General features: G+C 38.3%; 8 protein-coding genes and 1 non-coding gene across 9 annotated transcripts; 5 read left to right on the top strand and 4 right to left on the bottom strand.

The window, feature by feature from the left end:
- Window positions 1-188: 188 nt before the first annotated feature.
- RO3G_12662 (uncharacterized protein) lies at window positions 189-935 on the bottom strand (the record flags this gene model as incomplete). The annotated part of the gene is made up of 5 exons (XM_067667246.1): window positions 189-200; window positions 246-340; window positions 440-547; window positions 632-679; window positions 716-935. The coding sequence occupies 5 exons, from the start codon at window positions 933-935 to the stop codon at window positions 189-191; spliced, it is 483 nt and encodes a 160-aa protein (XP_067523347.1).
- Window positions 936-2200: 1265 nt separating this feature from the next.
- RO3G_12663 (uncharacterized protein) lies at window positions 2201-3223 on the top strand (the record flags this gene model as incomplete). Its single annotated transcript, XM_067667247.1, has 2 exons — window positions 2201-2348; window positions 2514-3223. The coding sequence occupies 2 exons, from the start codon at window positions 2201-2203 to the stop codon at window positions 3221-3223; spliced, it is 858 nt and encodes a 285-aa protein (XP_067523348.1).
- A 483-nt stretch (window positions 3224-3706) lies between these two features.
- Window positions 3707-4323, bottom strand: RO3G_12664 (uncharacterized protein; the record flags this gene model as incomplete). The annotated part of the gene is made up of 2 exons (XM_067667248.1): window positions 3707-4085; window positions 4136-4323. The coding sequence occupies 2 exons, from the start codon at window positions 4321-4323 to the stop codon at window positions 3707-3709; spliced, it is 567 nt and encodes a 188-aa protein (XP_067523349.1).
- A 4719-nt stretch (window positions 4324-9042) lies between these two features.
- On the top strand, window positions 9043-9444 carry RO3G_12665 (uncharacterized protein; the record flags this gene model as incomplete). The annotated part of the gene is made up of 2 exons (XM_067667249.1): window positions 9043-9079; window positions 9122-9444. 2 exons carry the CDS (start codon window positions 9043-9045, stop codon window positions 9442-9444), a joined length of 360 nt encoding a protein of 119 aa, XP_067523350.1.
- A 1039-nt stretch (window positions 9445-10483) lies between these two features.
- Window positions 10484-11964, top strand: RO3G_12666 (uncharacterized protein; the record flags this gene model as incomplete). Its single annotated transcript, XM_067667250.1, has 2 exons — window positions 10484-11075; window positions 11744-11964. 2 exons carry the CDS (start codon window positions 10484-10486, stop codon window positions 11962-11964), a joined length of 813 nt encoding a protein of 270 aa, XP_067523351.1.
- Window positions 11965-12424: 460 nt separating this feature from the next.
- Window positions 12425-12821, bottom strand: RO3G_12667 (uncharacterized protein; the record flags this gene model as incomplete). Its single annotated transcript, XM_067667251.1, has 2 exons — window positions 12425-12646; window positions 12696-12821. The coding sequence occupies 2 exons, from the start codon at window positions 12819-12821 to the stop codon at window positions 12425-12427; spliced, it is 348 nt and encodes a 115-aa protein (XP_067523352.1).
- A 1197-nt stretch (window positions 12822-14018) lies between these two features.
- RO3G_19155 lies at window positions 14019-14090 on the bottom strand. The gene has a single exon. It is a non-coding gene; the product is annotated as a tRNA-Pro (tRNA).
- Window positions 14091-14838: 748 nt separating this feature from the next.
- On the top strand, window positions 14839-15738 carry RO3G_12668 (uncharacterized protein; the record flags this gene model as incomplete). The annotated part of the gene is made up of 1 exon (XM_067667252.1): window positions 14839-15738. A coding segment is annotated over one exon (900 nt), but the record flags the coding sequence as incomplete, so codon positions are not given.
- Window positions 15739-16124: 386 nt separating this feature from the next.
- On the top strand, window positions 16125-18788 carry RO3G_12669 (uncharacterized protein; the record flags this gene model as incomplete). The annotated part of the gene is made up of 1 exon (XM_067667253.1): window positions 16125-18788. The coding sequence occupies one exon, from the start codon at window positions 16125-16127 to the stop codon at window positions 18786-18788; it is 2664 nt and encodes an 887-aa protein (XP_067523354.1).
- Window positions 18789-18877: the final 89 nt, after the last annotated feature.

An 18877-nucleotide genomic window follows, 5' to 3' on the forward strand; every position in this document is an offset into this window, starting at 1 on the left:
AATTGTCCCAGTGCGGTGTTTTTTTTCTATTGTTGATTAACTCAGACCGTGTACTCTTCGAAATCCGAGTTTTTGATATTATGTAGTACGGACCGCGACCTTTCTAATGAGCATAGAACTAGCCGCTTAGCCTAAGAATTGGTTGAGTTATGGAGTCGAAAATAAAAAACGTTGAAACACTGGGACAATTAGTCCACCCACTGTATATAGTATTTTATAATTCTTTAATTATTATGATTTTCTACTATTATAACAGGATGTTTATGTTTTTTATTTTTTCTAGGTAATTCATCCATAATTGTATCTTCCTCTTCAAAAACAATATCATCAACTTCTAAATCTTCAAGATTCATATATAATAGCTTATTTTGTAATTCATTCATATCATTTAAATTTTTATTAATTTTTATTTCGTCATTAAATGCTATATGTAATTTACTTTCTACTATTGGTAATTCAAAATTATCACAATGCCATAATTTATGATGAGGTAATTCTTCAATTTTATAATCTTGAACTAATTGCCATATATTTTTTAATAAACATACTAATTTAAATTGTAAATTATAATATTTTATATCTGATACTTGGATAGATGCTCTATTATTATTAAACCTTTCAAATTTATTACCTAATATACTAAATTCATTTTCAATGATAGATCTGAAACTACCAAAAACTTTGTTATAATGTGATTCATTTATTGTTAATTTACTATCTTTTTCTTTTCTTGCCGGATACATAAAATGTATATCTTTAAATTCATATCCTAAATTTAATGCATTTTCTTTAAATTGATTTATAAATAATGGGTATCCACCATCCATAGCTAAACAATCACCAATATGTAATTTGTTATATAAATTCATTCTTAAAAACATTGAACCATCATTTGATTCACTACATTTTTCTGAATCAGAAATAAAGATAATCATTTTCTTCATATCTGCAACAATTTGTGTCCTTATACCTGGTTTTTTAAATTTATATGAATGTAATTTTATTCTTTCTGTATCTGGATTATAATACTTAATTTTAGAATCATGACCATCAATTATTAATGTTATGATTTTAAAACCAATAGGGTTATATAATTTTGCAGCTAATAATCTTATTTTTATATTAGAAAACAAGTTTAATAAATCTGTATTAACAATTTTATTAATTTTTTTATAATTACTTATCCAAAGCTTTTTATATAACTCATATAACGTAGCATAGCTGTGATATTTGAGGTTTTATAATATAAAAAGTACTAAGTCAATCAACAAATGTAAAAATAAGTGAGACTCAAAGTAGATTGTCCTTTATTCAAGTTAAAAATATGAGGGTATTTATACTTTTCTAATCACGGCTAAATATTAATATTTACAGTATATGACTATTGATTATTAATCGATATTAGACAATGAGTTATTTATATGATTGGCATAGTTTAACATCTTCTTATCAAGAAGTAATTATTAATCCTGATCCAGGAACTTATTAGAATATTCTGGAGTGGATCGGGATTTTATTTGAAGTGGCGTAATACAATGTCCGATATTCCTAATTTGGAGGACCATTGTTCGTAGTAACTTACATTATTACTTTATTACATGTGTAAATACCACAATAGCACATAAATTGTGCCATCTTTTGACCTGATAATCCACAAACCAAGTGATACAATAGCAATAATCCTTTATCTAATTCAAGGTATGGTCCTGGATATTCAGTAGTTCCGTATATAACATTTAAGAAATAGAAAACTGGTAAGTATCCTAACTGTTTTAGTAAAACATCTTTTATAAATCTTACAGTGGGTCAAAAAACTGCACCAACGCAACTCAGTTTTTCGGAAATACCAGTATAGCTCTGTCAGTTTAAAAGTAAACTTTACGAAACTTGGAACAAAAAGAGTTAATACAGTTACTATTTATTGATAAAAGTTTCAAAGTCAGATGCGGAGTATTGATCTAAGGAACACTCAGCAAAAAGAGGAGGTCGGTTGGTGCAGTTTTTTGACTTTTAAAATGAAAAGGTATTTGGTATCGTATGTCCGGACTGAGACAATTCCGACGGATTTAATCTAATTGTTTTTATTCCTAGTCACACTGGGGATCTTAAAATAAATTTTTTTGCAATTATTTTCTTTTTTTTTTCTTTCCTACTTTACCCAAACTCATCCTACATCGTCAGTATCCATCCATCATTAGAAATGCCCAAAAAGCTTCCATCCGATATTCAAAACAGTATCAAAGCCTTATTAGAGAACGGTGTTGATCCTGCAGTCATTGGGAAACGAGTTGGAGTGCATAGAAATACCGTCAATAGGTATGCAAATAAGTGGATACACGATAGAATACGTAAAAGAGGAGGTAGACCGAGCATTGTGGCAGAGTCAACACGCCGATACATCAAGAGATAAGTGCTCACAAGTTGTTTGAAGACTGCCAAGGATGTGCAAATGAAGTTGGAGGAGCTGGGGCGCCCTATGTCGTATCAATCGGCAATTAATGTCTTACATTCAGTTGAAATTTATGCTGAGATCAAAAAGAAGAAGCCATTATTGACTGAAAAGCACAAGAACGCTCGATTAACATGGGCTAAAAAGCATCAATATTGGACAGTACATGATTGGCGACGTGTTATCTTTTCTGATGAGACGAAAATCAACATTTGGGGCTCTGATGGTTGCAAGTATTACTGGAAAAGAAAATGTGATCGTTTACAGCCTCACCATATCGACGTTACTGTGAAGCATGGAGGCGGTGGTCTCATGTTATGGGGTTGTATAACCAGCGAAGGACCTGGATACGCATGTCAGACTTATGATGGCACCATGAATTCAGAGGTATACCAAGAAATCCTTGGTACAAGTCTAAAAGACACTATGGAATGCTATGGTCTGAACTGGGAAACGTCGGTATTTCAGCACGATAATGATCCCAAACATCGATCAAAGTCCACAACACAATGGATGAAGGATAGTGGCATGATTTACATTGACGATTGGCCATCACAAAGTCCAGATCTTAATCCTATTGAACATATATGGCATCATTTGAAGTTAAAGCTAAGCATGTATGATAATAGGGCGACTAGCATCCATGACCTGTGGCAAAGAGTCGAAAATGAATGGAATTCGTTTACTAAGAAACAATGCATCAAATATATAGACAGTATGCCCGACAGAATACAAGCTGTCTTAGCAGAAAAGGGTGGATCCACTAAATATTAGAAAAGTCAAAAAACTGCACCAACCGACCTCCTCTTTTTGCTGAGTGTTCCTTAGATCAATACTCCGCATCTGACTTTGAAACTTTTATCAATAAATAGTAACTGTATTAACTCTTTTTGTTCCAAGTTTCGTAAAGTTTACTTTTAAACTGACAGAGCTATACTGGTATTTCCGAAAAACTGAGTTGCGTTGGTGCAGTTTTTTGACCCACTGTATATCAGGAATATCTTTTAAAGTAGTTCTATGATTATATTTTTTATTAATAGTACTCCAATTAGATTCATAAAAATACCATTTGTTGATAATTAATTTTTTAATTTCTAAATTTAATTGTTCTTTAATTATATTATTATCTTCAATTGTCATTTTTATTTTTATATATAAAATTCAAATTTTATATATAAAGTTATTCTTTAATTTATAATGTGTAAAATATATTTGTTTTAAAATATTTTATAAAAAATAAATATAATTAGATAATGGTCAGACGCCTGGATTCAAGTCCGGGGACTGTGCAGGCCACTCCAGGATGTTGTAGGGTTGCTCTTTAAGGTATTCTTTGACTAATTTGGACGTATGCTTAGGATCATTGTCGTGTTGAAAAATCGCCTGATGACGTTCTAATCCTAATTTATCGATGCTAAACTCGATGGTACGCTCCAATTCATCTTCCAAAATCTCTTTGTACAATTCTTTATCCATATTACCATTAACCTTGCACATCCAACCGACTCCAGCATAGGTAATGGCGCTCCACAGCATAATACTGCCACCACCATGCTTAACAGTCATCTTGACATGATAGGATTTCAAGCTTTCTCCCGATCGAATCCAAGCCCAGGTGCGTCCATTCGAGTTAAACCTATTTATTTTCGTCTCGTCTGACCAAATAACACGTTTCCAGTCATCTACATTTCAGTCCTTGTGAGCCATGCACCAAGAAAGTCTGCTGCGGATGTTTTTCGCACTAAGCAAAGTCTTCTTCGGCTTCTCAATCGCACCAAGACCGGCATTACGAAGGGTTCTCGCACAGTCACAGCACTTACTTTCCTTCCAATATCCTTTTCTAGCTCTTTAGCCGCCTTTGCTGCACTAAACATGCGGTTTTTCGTGACTTAACGCACACAATAGCGTTCATCAGCAGCAGATAGAATCTTGCGTCGGCCATATTTTGGCTTATCAAGTCCAAAGCAATGGGTTTTTCGGAGTCTCCCGACCGTACTCTTACTTAAACCAGTAGAACCTTCCACTTCCAGAACCAACTTACCTTGTTTAAGTAATGAAATTGCTTGAACAACTGTTTCCTGAGGGACTTGTTTCATGTTGAGATATAATGGGCGAGTAATAAACCAGTAGGAGTTTAAAACTTCAGTAATGAGTACATATCGACTTAGAGACGTATGATGCACTGTAATGAGCAGTATGTTACATCTATACAACTTGTGGGTCGATATTTTATTATGTTTTATATTTTTTTGGAAATGCGACAAAAGTGTCCCAATGCACCGCTTGTTTTCAATCCTCTCTATCTCAATCTGCGGTACTTTAATCAGCATTTGCTCTAGGTTGTTTGCTTCTGCATGACTTTGGCTATTGAATGATATACAACAAGCCATAGGTTAATATGATAACTATAACGCTACAGGCCATAAAAGAGAAAATTACAAAATATTGAGACACTTTTGTCGCTCACTGTAAATATTCCCTCTTATAATTTCATTTAACTACACTGAACTTCACTTTTAAAAATATCTTTTATTCAAATAAACTCTTTGATCTTTACTTTATAACTCAAGCAAGTCAAGTCCTTTGAAGTCAAATTATCTTCATCGTATCACTTTTATATTCTCTTATCAAGAAAACTTCTTATTACCTTTTACTGTTTGATCTACAATACAAGATCTGGTGGTCACTTACTACAAGCGAACCAAATTTATTGATTTAAACACAAATCTTTGACCTCAAATTCTTTTACACCCTAGAGAAAAGTCAAATTTACTTCTACACTCTGAAAGCCATAACGTTAAAATTACAATACTATTTATATTGTGACAATAGTAGCGAATAAAGAGGTCACACGAAGCAAAAGTGAAAGAAGTCAAAATACGAAAAAAGTCGAAAAATGAAAAAAAAAGTTAAAAAATGAAAATAGTCAAGAAAAAAAATAACAAAAGCTAAAAATTAAGCAAAAAACAATAGCAGCAATATAAAATTAAAATCCTTCTTTATTGCAGATTTCTTTATATTGCAAAAGAGCCCTGTTAATGGATAAAAAGTTGGCATCTATTTATATTCTTTGTGAGGGATCTATGAAAGATTTACCGTCCATCTACTATATATATATATATATATACAAACTCCGCACGCGGAGTTTGATATGCTTAATATTGTAATTGGGGTCACAGAACACGATTCCATCGTTTTTAAGCGGAGTTTATTAGACGAAAATTGGCGATTAGCGAGATTTACTAAGAACAGCCATTTTTTTTTCCTTTTTTATTACTTCACTCAAGAGGGACGACAAGTAGAAGGTCATTAAAGAAGTCCGGGTCGAGATACGACTTCTGTAGGTCGAGAAAAACAGCTCCAAAAATCAAAAATTGTACGACAAAAAGGCTTGCGAAACGAAAATCGGTGATAATGTACTAAGGGAGAAGATATACTTCTTTGAAGGACTTGTATAAGACGGTAAAGATATATCTACTGAAGTTGCCTATTTGATTTTCTATTAATTCACTTCAATTCGAACGAGAACCTAGGCCGACTGAAAAAACCTACTTCGAGCAATTGGTACCAGAATAATAAGAGAAACACCAAATAGATAAAGGCAAGTGTACGTATAAGAGCGAGTGAATAAACAAAGATTGAAGGGAACCTTGATTATTCAAAAGAAAGAATAAAAAAATAAAGTAAAAAAAATAGGTCGATTTTTCGATATCCTTTATTCAATAACAATTTACAAGACTTTATATACTTTTGCAAATGCATAAAGTATTATCAGAGAATCAGTAGCATTAACAAAAAATAAACAGATCAGGACATGGACGAGGGTAACTGATGATAAGGAAAGAAAATAAAACATCAAACAAAAGAAAACGTCAAACGGAAGAGAGAAAACAAAACATATGATCTGAGCGAATGTCATCGGAAGAAGCACCCAATATATATCGAACCACCCAGCTAAACCTAGGACCTCACCGATGAAAAAGGAAAGTGCACCCCAACTGTATATGGCCATCAATTCACTTGAGCTTCGCCAGCAAGTTGCAGGTCACCTGATCAACCCAGGGGTCCTCCTTCAGTTGGTGTCGACTATACCCGTTCTCCACTATAGACCATTCAGCCAATCATATTTCCCGTAGCGCTTTGCATAAACATATCTCCGAACCGAGTTGAGTTTATCAACCAGATTTACCAGTCACCTATCATCGGCAAATCAACATTTGTGGTTATTGGCTTATGCTAATGGCTTCTTATTCTAAAGGCGTTGGTTCGATTCCCAGTAGACGCTCAGCAAACATAGTCTACTTTTTGCATTATTTTTGGGTCTAAGTAACTTACAATTTTTTTTGGTAATATCAAAAGTTTTCGGGAAAATTTTACCGGTTCTGTATGGTAAAACGAATTCCCGTTGCGGAGATGTTGACTATTGTAACACAATGCAGCAAACTTTGGCAGCATTCGACTTTTCTCTCTCCAATTAGTTTAAATCCAGGAACATACAAACAAATACGTATGAATACAGATAAATCCAGAAAAATACAAAAAAATATAGAATATCCATAAAATCATCAAAAACAGCATATAATCAGAAAAGCCAAAAACATATAAATAACTTCAATATTTCTTATACTTTACCTACTTACTTTTGTTCTTACTTACTTTTGTTTTCACATACCTTGTTTCTACTTACTTTTTACTTACTTCATTTTACTTTTTGATTATTTCAAATAAATATCATTCAAAGTAAATCTCTTTTATTTTTCTTTTATTTTACTTAACATCAAGAACAAGAAGTCCCTTGAAGCATATACACTTCATTGTAATCCCTTTTATATTATCTTTTCATTTTACTTTACTCAAAACAGTTTGATCTACTTAACAAGATCTGGTGGTCACTTATTACAAGCGAACTTATATTCAATCTATTACTCTTTTTGGAATCAAATTCTATCTAAACCTTTGATCTTATATCAAGACTTATTCAGTACAAACCTATTTATACTACAAAAACCTTACAAAATCCAATCATCGCACTATTTATCGGCTGATTTCGGACAGATAACAAAACGTGTAAAAAAAGTATAAAAAGGCCTACCATTTTTTTTTCTTTCCTTCATCCTTTTATCAATTTTATCAATCTCCGATGTCTTCTAACGCTGCTAACAACATGCCAACTCTTGCTTACATGGCTGAAAGAACTATGACGGCTGAATGTACAATGGAGTAAGTTTACCTTTTAAGTTGGGGGGAATAACTAAAGGCAACTGGTAAAAGATATTTGAAGGAAAACAGTGCCTTTTTTTTCTTCGCGCAAGTGCAAGGAAGGTTCTGAAATGCGCTTGAACCAGTCCAGCCGGGATGGATTCTTTTGGCGATGCGGCTCAACCACCTGTGCGTGCGGTCGTAGCCGTATTTCTTACTTGGATGGGTCCTTTTTTCAAGGTCGCAAATCCATCATCCATCAAACGCTGCTAGTAGTATACCTTTTTTTGCTGCAAGTTACTAACGGAACAATATCCACAATGACTGGTCTTAGTCTACCAACTGTCCGCAGCATTATCAAAGATATCTATCAAGTAATGGAGGCAGATATTCGAATTGAAGATGTTCAAGTTAGTACGTGATGCTTTATTGATATCAGAGTATGTAATTAATAAGTCATACAGTGGCCGTCAAAATTGGTCGCATGTTTTCATAGTTTGCCTATACAGACTACCTTCTACTTCATTTTTTGGCGTATTACAATAATATATACATCATTCGAAAGAGCAAACTCTGGACAATCATATGGTAACACATACATTACCGTAGACGCAATATACTGGTAATAATGGGCGCTCAAATTCCGACGGTACATGCGACCAATTTTGACGGCGTTTATAAATAACATAATATAGTCACAAAAATGTGGCTTAATAATAAATTTTTTATATTTTTTTCCTCTCTTTCTTCTTTCATCGTAATATCATTTACATGTAAGTGTTTTTTTGTTAAATTGCAGCACGCCATTAAGACATTATACCATTGCAGATCCGACATGCGTGCAATTTCAAATGACAAAGTAAACAGCATCTACTCATTGCTGAGATCCAAGAAGTCAAACAGCAAAGTAGCGAAGCAAGTTGGCGTTAGTCGTACCACTGTTCAGAAGTACCGCTCATCTCTTAAGATGAGTGGAAATGTTAATGAAGCTGGTCGGCCATCTCTAATTAGTCAACGCATGGTGAACTACTGTAGCGGACAAAACTGGTGCACAAAAATGAAAATCAGTATTGCATCTCCGCCATATGTCTGCGACTTTTGTGGCATATACCATCTGAAAGGCAGTCTAAAAGATACATCATGATATGCAAACGGGAACTGTGTCGGACATCCCTCAGGGATAAGATCATTTTTAGTGATTTTTTGAATATTTCAATTTTCGCCAAAAATATAGTACTTGTCTAGCCTTCCTTCAATTTTCCTCATATCTCTCCCGTTTGCTTTCAGATTTCACAGTATATTAGTGAGCTTTAGTAGCTCTTGAAAAATACATAAACCCATGCTTATTTTGTATTTCCCATTGAATTCTCCCTTTTGTTTTCACCCTATTCACCATGGCAAAGTACTTGCCTTATATGCTTAAGAAAATAAGTAACTCTAAAAACAAAGCTCTGAGATTTTGAATACACTTAGTTCGTACGGCAGCGGATCTTTTTAGGGTAGCAAGAATCTCCAAATGGACAATCAACAGGATAAGAAAGGAAGAAAAGAACATCAAGGCTTGTGACCGTGGTAGTCGACCGATCGTAGTCAGCAAAATAACTAATGCAATCATCCGCCTAAAGTTTCGACAAGGACCTTTACGCACAGCTTCTGATGCTCAGCTCTTTTTGAGGACCTTAGGATACAGTATTAGCAAACTGTCAGTCAGAAGGCACTATAGGAAGCTAGATTTTGAGTCTGGAACTAAGGAATCGAAGATTTTCATTAGCTGTATAAGCCAGAAAAAGCGATGAAAGTGGTATCACGGCAAACCATCGCATACTATAGAGGGCTGGAAGTCCATCATCTTTAGCAATGAAAAAAAATGAAGGTTATGAGTGCAGATAGTATACACTAATATTGAAAGCAAGTCGAGCAACCTTAGCGATCTTTTTACGGTGATCAAACAATGAAGCATGTTGGTGGCTCTGTTACATTTTAAGGCTGTATTAGATATTGAGGACCAGGATATTTGTATCAAGTATACGATGCTGTAATAAAGTCATAGGTATACACATGTATTTCGCTTACTACATACCACAAAAGCCTAGGGTATAGTGGTCTAAAATATCGTAATCTCTCGTTTCAGCATGACAATAACACAAAGCACAAGCCAAGGCATGCCACAAACTCAATATTTGATAACAGGGCTTCTGTGCTAAGGCGTTAGTTAGCACTAATCCCGGCTTAAGCCTTCTTAAGCATGTTTGGTGGCAATTGAAGGCAAAGCTATGACGATACGACACTAGATCAAAAAGGGTAGATTATCTTTGGAAAAGAATAGTTAAAGAGTTGGGCTCTTTTACTGAAAGTGATATATACGTATACCACTAGCATATGCGAAGAAGAATATTCGATGATATCAAGAGATGAGATGATTATACAAAGTCTTAGATTTTAGACACTTTTGCGGTTTTTAGAAAACATAGATTTTTATAAATGAAAAGCATGCTCTTCGCTCAGTTTTAACAATGTCATGCTAGGAATACACGTAAACTACAATGGCTAGTATATCTTCCTTCTAATATAGTTTCATAGCTATTGCATTCACCATGAGCAAGTAATGGTAGTTAAAAGCTGAAAAAAAGTTTTGTGCACCAGTTTTGTCCGCTACTGTACATCTGGAGATTAGTCACCTTAGGAAGAAAAAATAATGCTGTAGAAATCCAAAAAGCTCTAAAAGAAGAATTTGGGATATCTTTAAGTGATAGTACAGTGCGCCGCGTTCTTAAAAAAGCTGGCTTTATAGCATTTGTCAAGCCTCAAAAACCTTTGCTACGTAGCCAAAACATCATGAAACGCCTTCAGTGGGCCAAATCGCACCAACATTGGACTGTGGACGACTGGAAACGAGTCATATTCTCAGATGAGACTAAAGTAAATCGTTTTGCATCCGATGGAAAGGCCTATGCATGGAAACTACCTCATGAGGAATTGAACTCGCGACATGTACAGCAAACCGTCAAGCATGGGGGTGGTAATATCATGGTCTGGAGCTGCCTTACATGGGAAGGTGTTGGATGGATAGTTGATGTTGGTCATCGTATAAATAGTGAAGGCTATCTTGAGGTCTTAAAAGATGATTTACTCAAGACAATGGAAAGTTATGGCTTGGATTCCTCCAAAGTAGTGTTTCAGCAGGACAACGATCCAACGCATACATCAAAGATAGTGAAAGAATGGATCAACCAGCAGCCATTTGAAGCATTGGAATGGCCTCCTCAGTCCCCGGATTTAAATCCCATAGAGCATATGTGGGCTCGTTTAAAGAGAGAGCTATTTCATAGCTATGAAGCACCACCAACTAGTATGCATGAGCTATGGGAGCGAATAGGTCAAACCTGGTATGCCATTTCTAAAGAAGAATGCCAGAAATACATCGAAAGTATGCCGAAAAGGTGTGCTGCAGTCATTAAAGCAAAAGGTCGTTGGACTAAGTATTGATTTTTTTTAAATGAAGTGTGTAAAAATGTTTACTTATAAATTGTCATGTTTTGACATGTCAATAAGATAACAGTCTTATCAATCTAAGCTAAATCTTTACAAATGAGTTTGAATAAGAATAGATCCTGATAATTACCAACTGCCCTGAACAGCCAAGTTTCACTTTCATCTCAACAGTTGATTATTTACATCAGTTTATAAAATTTTTCTTATACATGTCAAATCATATCGGTCGTAACTATCTCTTGTCATTTAATCTCAGGTCTTGCTCAAACTAATATAAATAGCCTTGGAATCTTTCTTTAATAAAAGTATTCGACTTTAGAACTATTGTTCGGTCTCGTTAATTCTTCTTTGTTCATATTTTTATACTTAAAACACTTCATAAATGCCGTCAAAATTGGTCGCATGTACCGTCGGAATTTGAGCGCCCATTATTACCAGTATATTGCGTCTACGGTAATGTATGTGTTACCATATGATTGTTCAGAGTTTGCTCTTTCGAATGATGTATATATTATTGTAATACGCCAAAAAATGAAGTAGAAGGTAGTCTGTATAGGCAAACTATGAAAACATGCGACCAATTTTGACGGCCACTGTACTTAGGTGGGGTTGGCAGTGATGGACAGCCAATTGTTGTTGAAATAGACGAGAGCAAGTTTGGCAAAAGAAAATACAACAAGGGGAAGAGAGTCGATGGTGTTTGGGTTGTTGGGGATGTAGAGCGTACACCTGAACGCAAGGTGTTCTTGCTGACGGTACCTAACCGCAACCAAAATACCTTGAAGCTCATAATCGATACTTTTGTTAAGGATGGTAACATTTGAAATATGTATATACTAGATGATCAGTGCACCTAACCCTTGTTGACAGGCTCACATGTCATGGTAGACTGCTGGAAAGGATATAAAGGGATTGACAGCGATCCAAGCCGAAATCTAAATGTTCAAACCGTCAATCACTCCAAAACATTTCGTGATCCAAAGACAGGCGCCTGCACTAATACAATAAAAGGTACATACTTGTGTATATCATAGAACTCTTAAACGATGCTAACAACCGGCTAAATGAAAGATTTACCGTCCATCTCTTTGGAAGCCTATAGCGGAGCTAAAATTGAGCGTACAGACATATGCTATATATCATTCGAAAGACTGGGTCGTCTATTTGTAGATGATGTAACATTAGTTTCCAAAAAAGGTAATATGCGGTAAATAATTAGGAGAGAAAATAGGCGCTATAGGCCCTGATTTTTATGGTTATCAATGAAAAATTTCTTTATTTATTTTAAGCACTTCGGAGTTTTTTTACGGGCGTACTAGGTGCTGAGGTATCATTTTCATCAGATTCGCTATCGGAATCGTCATCTGAGATGAAAATAAATGGCTCTTCATCGCCCTGATCACCAGTGGTATCTTCCAAGACGGTTGTGAGCAACGATACCAATGGACCTTGGTCGGCAATGCCTGCTCTGGTGAATGTCACTTGCAAAAAACAAGCAAGCATCGCCTTCCAGTGATTGCCAGCATGTTTTCTACGCCAGATAAACTCCACTAACTTCCATGGCATCGGATAAGATATAAGGGTATTTATATGTTGTGGTTTTTATAATTTTATGTTGTTTTTGGTTTTCAAGCAAGAGTTGATACTCCGTTTTCAAATAGGTTGTTACGCAAAAGTTCATGTTCTAACTGGCGTGGTACTAAAAAAAAACATGACTGTTGTAACTTTAACGTTTTTGTTGTAATGGCCTTAAGAGTTTAGAAGTAAATTTGACTTTTCTTTAGAGTGTAAAAGAATTTGAGATCAAAGATTTGTGTTTAAATGAATAAATTTGGTTTGCTTGTAGTAAGTGACCACCAGATCTTGTATTGTAGATCAAACAGTAAAAATTAATAAAGAGTTTTCTTGATAAGAGAATATAAAAGTGATACGATGAAGATAATTTGACTTCAAAGGACTTGACTTGCTTGAGTTATAAAATAAAAATAAAGAGTTTTGATAAAGAGGAACTCGATGTTTATTTGAATAAAAGATATTTTTTAAAAGTGAAGTTCAGTCAAATTATAAGAGGGGATATTTATATGATTATTATTTTTTTGTGTTTTTCTATGGTAACTTGTTAGTACTTGGGACTTGGCTTGTGTTAAAGTGATGTAGATTTGTTTAAATTGAGGTTTGAAGTCTTGAATGACTTGAGTTTAGGTAACTTGATTGAACGTTTAACAGTTCTTTTGATAGAGTAAATTATATTTGAGTAGTGACCACCAGATCTTTTTAGATCAATAAGGTTAAGAATAAGATTGTTTGATAAACGATAAAATAAAAGGGATCTTTCTTGATTTGTGATAACTCGGGTATCAGATCAGAAAGAATAAGTAAAAATAAAAAGAAAAGAAAAGGTAATTGTGACCCAATAAGAAAAGATTGCTTTTTAAGCGCAAGAGGATTTGATTTATTGAATTTATTGGATTGGATTGGATAATGTTATTTTGTTTAAAAATATTCATCTTATTTATATAAAAATTGGCGTGGCTTATTGTTTGTGTTGTTTGACATCTATGTCGAACGACATCAATGTCGCTGGACATCAAAATTATTCTTGTGATCAGCATTGTTCTCTTGATCTAAAATTTCATCATTTGTGCTACACTATTTTTTTTTTTTTTTTGTTTATCTTTAGGGACTGAGGTCCCTCCTAGGACTGAGTCCTTTCTTCAGCAAAAGTTACACCAACTGCGTCACACTGTATACATTTCAATAGAACAAAAGACATGACACTACACCACACATTTTCTCCAAATGTCCGACCATATTTTTCGAAAAATGTACAAACGGTGGTGCACGTACCTTAACGCCAACATTTGTTCAAGCACATTCAGGGCTTCTCCGGGAATCGAACCCGGGACCTCTCGCACCCTAAGCGAGAATTATACCACTAAACCAAGAAGCCGCTTTTCTTTCGCTTTTGGTTAAAATGGTAAATTTGGTTCTTTTTTGGAAAGCCGATATCTCTGTCAAATCAAGCCATCCATCAACAATTTTTACATCAATCGACTCCTTTTTATCAATACTTTTATTTGGTTTAACTCTTATTGCTATATCTTCCATACTTGTTGCTTAATCGTCGTTCAAAGTTTGCATCCAAATGTCGACTGTTGTAAACATAGTTATTTTCTATAAGATATCAGTTGTATTAAAATAAATAACGATACACAAAAGATTAAACTATGATTGAACAATTCCACACTTTTCCAAATTTAGAACAATAAGATCAGTATTTGTCATCCTAGCGAGTCTAATCAATTGTCAACCCTAAAAGTAATTAGATCAAAGTTAATTGACTGGTTATTATTTCTATTGTTCAACTTCAGATGCATATATTAGAACATCGACAAGCTTTAGCTTAATCATTGGTTCTTCAGCACGACATCGTTACCGAGTCTATATCTTTTATATCTACGCTCACAAAGAATATAAATAGATGCCAACTTTTTATCCATTAAACGGGGCTCTTTTGCAATATAAAGAAATCTGCAATAAAGAAGGATTTTAATTTTATATTGCTGCTATTGTTTTTTTGTTTAATTTTTTTATTTAATCTTACGATTAAAACATCGACAACAAGAAATACTAGAGGTTCTAAAAACCTGAATGCCGCCGCCGGACCCAGTTCACCGGACTTGGAAACAACAGTCCAGAATCTTAGTCACGCCCTTCAAGCGGTCACTGCTCGTCTCTCTGCTTTAGAAGAACTGAAGCTCGAACTGGAAACCTTGCGAGGTGAGAACGCTCGCCTTGCCGAAACAAACCGGTCTCAAGCCGACGAAATTGCTTCCTTGCGTGCCGAACTGGCCGCACACACTGCCGGGGTCCCTACAAACACCCCAAGTTCAAATGCCGCTGCTTCTTCTTCTGCTCCTCCTAATGGTGCTAAAGCGACCGTTCCTTCGCCCACCTTGGGTTCTGCTGCCTCGTCTTGGGCTACCGTTGCTTCTCGTTCTGCCAAGAACAAACTCCGTCGTCGTGCTGCTGCTGCTCGTGGTTTCCAGCCTGTGTCTGGTGAACAAGGTTTTGAATACGTTTACATACCTCGCTCTCGTAGGATGACCTACACTGAAGCTCGTCGTCGTCTCTCTCGCCTTGGTGTGGATAGCTGGCGCATCTTAGATGTGTGCTATCCAGCTCATTCCGTTGTCGGTCTCCTGGTACATCTGCAGTACAAACCTGCCCTTCTGTCCTTGTTGGAAAAGGCCAAGATTCCCACCTTGGATACCTTTGATCCACTCGATCCTGCTAACCTGGCTGACCCCAAGTTCCAATCTGTTTCTGCTGAAGAGCGTAGTCATGCCATCTCGCTCATCAATGATGACCGCTCTCGTAAGGCTTTGGAGCGCTTGCGCTATCCTGTTGCTCTTTCTGTCTCTCGCTACCTGTTAGCACAAGCCTTGGTCTCGGATGAGACAGTGTCTGAAGTGCTGTCTGCTAAGCAAGATCGACCCAAGACTGCTCGCCACTACGATGATATGACTGAAGACATGGCTCTTGACGACTATGAGCATCATCGTCCTGCATCGCGCTCTAGCTATGGATCCTTATAATGATGAGTAGTAATACTTGTCATTATAATATACCCTCGGTCTCACCATCTGGTATGGTCCCAGATCCGTCAACCCCTTCCTCTCCTTTGGTTTCTCCTGGTACTTATGGCTCCCATGGTCCATCAATTACTCCATCCTCCTCATCATCTTCTTTTATACCGCTCACTATCGGCTTGTGGAATGCCAATGGGCTTCAAGAATCCACAGCCGATGATCTACTTCGTCACTGCCAGTCGTTTTCCTTGGTCTTCATCACCGAAACCTGGTTGCTCCCGCCCCACAGGATCCGTACCTCTTGGACCCAGTTCAACCTGTATGGCTCTCCTGTGGTCAACAGCTATCGTGGCTCTCAAGGTGTCTCTGCTCTGGTCTCTCCTTCCTGTCCGATGGCTGTGGTACAGTTCCCGGTTCATACCAAGTATGCTCTGGGTCTGCGGTTGGGTCGCTCCTTGCGTCTCATCTGCCTGTATTTGCCTCCTTCCTTGTCCAACGACGAGGTCTCTTCTGTGTTGGTTTCGTTGCCCTTGACAGACGATACGATCATCTGTGGTGATCTGAACGCGCGTCTTGGTGCAATCACGGGTGATTCCGTGGCCAATGCTCGAGGTTCGGTGCTGCTTCGCTGGTGTGAAGAACATGGTCTATCCGTTCTGAACTCGACTCTCGCTCCTGGGGTGCCTACGTTCTTGTCCTATCGTGGTGGTCAAGTCAAGCAAAGTATGATCGACTACTTCTTGACCAACACGACCTCTGCTCTTCGGTCCCCTCGGATGCAAGTCTACAGCGATCTCTCTCTTGGCTCTGACCACAAACTGTTGTCCCTCTCCTTTGACTATGCAGTCCCTGATGGTTATCCATCGCAGCCCGTTCTCTCTTCTTCTAGTGCCCGTCGGCTATGGAACCTCTCTCGGTTGAAGGAACCCGATGTCTGTAGTCTGTACGTGGCCTCATTCCAGTCCTTGGCCGCTCCATTGGTTGATCAGTTCAAAGCTCTGAAGTCAAGTCCTCCTTCTGCTGCTCCGCCTATAGACGCTCTCAACGACTCCCTCAACGAAGCGATCTATAGTGCGCTCGACAAGTCGGTTGGCTCTCGCTCTTCTCGACCTTCCCAATGGAAGCCATTCTGGAATGCGCACTTGCAAGAACTCGCCGATGTTCGTGAACATCACTACCGTAGGTGGCGTCGAGCCATTGGCATCGACAAGGCCTTGTGGTGGGATCGACATCAGGCCGCTCAAGTCCGGTTTCGCGCTGCTCTCAAGTCTGCTAAGCGTCTCTCTTGGCGTGCTTTCTGTGACTCTCTGGACCGTGGCGAGCTTGCTCGTGCGATGTCGAAGGTGAAGGTGATTCGGAACCGACGACGTCAACAGGTTGGGTTTACCCATCCTGACGGCCCTGCTGCAGGTGCGAGCGCGATGCGCCAACACCTTGCCTCGGTCTACTCTGGTGACGGTCTTCCGTCAAGGCGCCCTGACCCTCTGCCCTCTGTCTCTGGTATGGTGCCTTTTGACCTCGATAGTCAAGACCCTGGTATGCCTTCGTTCTCTGCTGACAGTGTGGGTTCACTTATGCGACGTCTCCCTCTGCGTAAAGCTCCTGGTCCTGACCACTTGCGTACGGAGATGCTCCTCCCCATCAAGTCTGTTCTAGCCCCACTGCTCTCCTTGCTTTTCAGTATCTGCTACCAGTGGTCGTATACCCCTTCTCTCTGGCGTCAAGCACAGGTAGTCCCCATCCACAAAAAAGGTGATCCTACCTCGCCAGGGAACTATCGTCCAATCTCCTTGACCTCCATCGTCCGCAAGCTCTTTCAGATGTGCCTCTTTCCCTCTGTTGAAGATGTCTCTCCTCCGCTCGATGTAGCTCAAGGTGGTTTCCGTCACCAGCGTAGTGCATTGGATCAAGCCCTCTGTCTCCATGATCTGATGCACTCTTACCGACGCCGACACAATCATTATCCTGTGGTCGCTTTCCTGGACATCAAGTCAGCCTATGATACAGTCGATCGTCGTATCATATGGCAATCGATGCTCGCCTCTTCTGCTCCTCTGTCCTTGGTGTCCTTGTTGGCCAACATGTTTGATGATGTCTTGGTGTCTGTGTTGTTGCAGAACAATGTCTCTGATCCGTTTGTGCCGAGTACAGGTGTCCTTCAGGGCTCTGTCTTGAGTCCTCACCTGTACTCTATCTATGTCAACACATTGCCGGCTTTGCTTCGTTCTGCTGCTTCTGCAACAACAACCTCGGTGCTCTCGGTGTCTCCCTCTGGTCCTCCTGGTTCTGGTGCTCTGGTCCCCGATGGTCTTCCCTTTGGTCCTTTGGTTGGTGCTGCTGCTCTGTCTTCCTCGCCTCCTTCGCCCACGCCCATCAACAGTCTGTTGTATGCGGATGATGTGGCGCTGGTTGGGTCTGCTCGCGAAGTTCGGCATATGCTGGCCCTAACACAGACCCATTCTCTGACTCTTGGTTACAAGTGGAGTCCACCAAAGTGTGCTGTCCTTAATGCACCTTCCACCTCGTCAAGTCGCTTTGTCAAGATGTCGCTGTACGATCAAGACCTCCCTACTGTCGAAGAGTTTACTTACCTTGGTGTTCCCTTTGATGGTAAGGGTATCTCTGTCTCTGCGATGATCAAGTATCGTTCGTCAAGTACCTTGGCGGCTATGGCTCAACTCCATTCGATGGGTCTTAACCGTCAAGGCTTCGCTCTCTTACTCTCTTCTCGTCTCTTTGCTGCCTTCATTCGTCCTAAGCTCGAGTATGGCCTAGCTATTGCTCGACTTACAAGAAAGGACGGTGAAGAGCTTAACCGTACTCAAGACAGGTGTCTGCGAATGCTCGTTGGTGGTCACCGAACAGCTTCAACAGTGGTGCTTCGTCACATAGCAAATCTGCCGTCAATGACCTTTAGAGCTGACACCTTGGTCCTCAAGTTTTGTCTTCGCTTGGAACGCATACCTGATGACTGTCTACTGACTCTGTTGTCTTCATCTGTTTCCTCGTCTCTGCTGACACAGCTCCGTAAGCGGAAAATACAGTTGTTGGAATAATTGTTCGAATGTTTTGCAATTTTATACGTTTTGCTTTGTATCTCTGCAGTCAGATACGATAGAGCTACGTACGATACCTCATTAAAAAG

The sequence above is a fragment of the Rhizopus delemar genome, genomic scaffold, assembly GCF_000149305.1.
Source record: "Rhizopus delemar RA 99-880 supercont3.11 genomic scaffold, whole genome shotgun sequence".
Classification (NCBI taxonomy): Eukaryota; Fungi; Mucoromycota; class Mucoromycetes; order Mucorales; family Rhizopodaceae; genus Rhizopus; species Rhizopus delemar.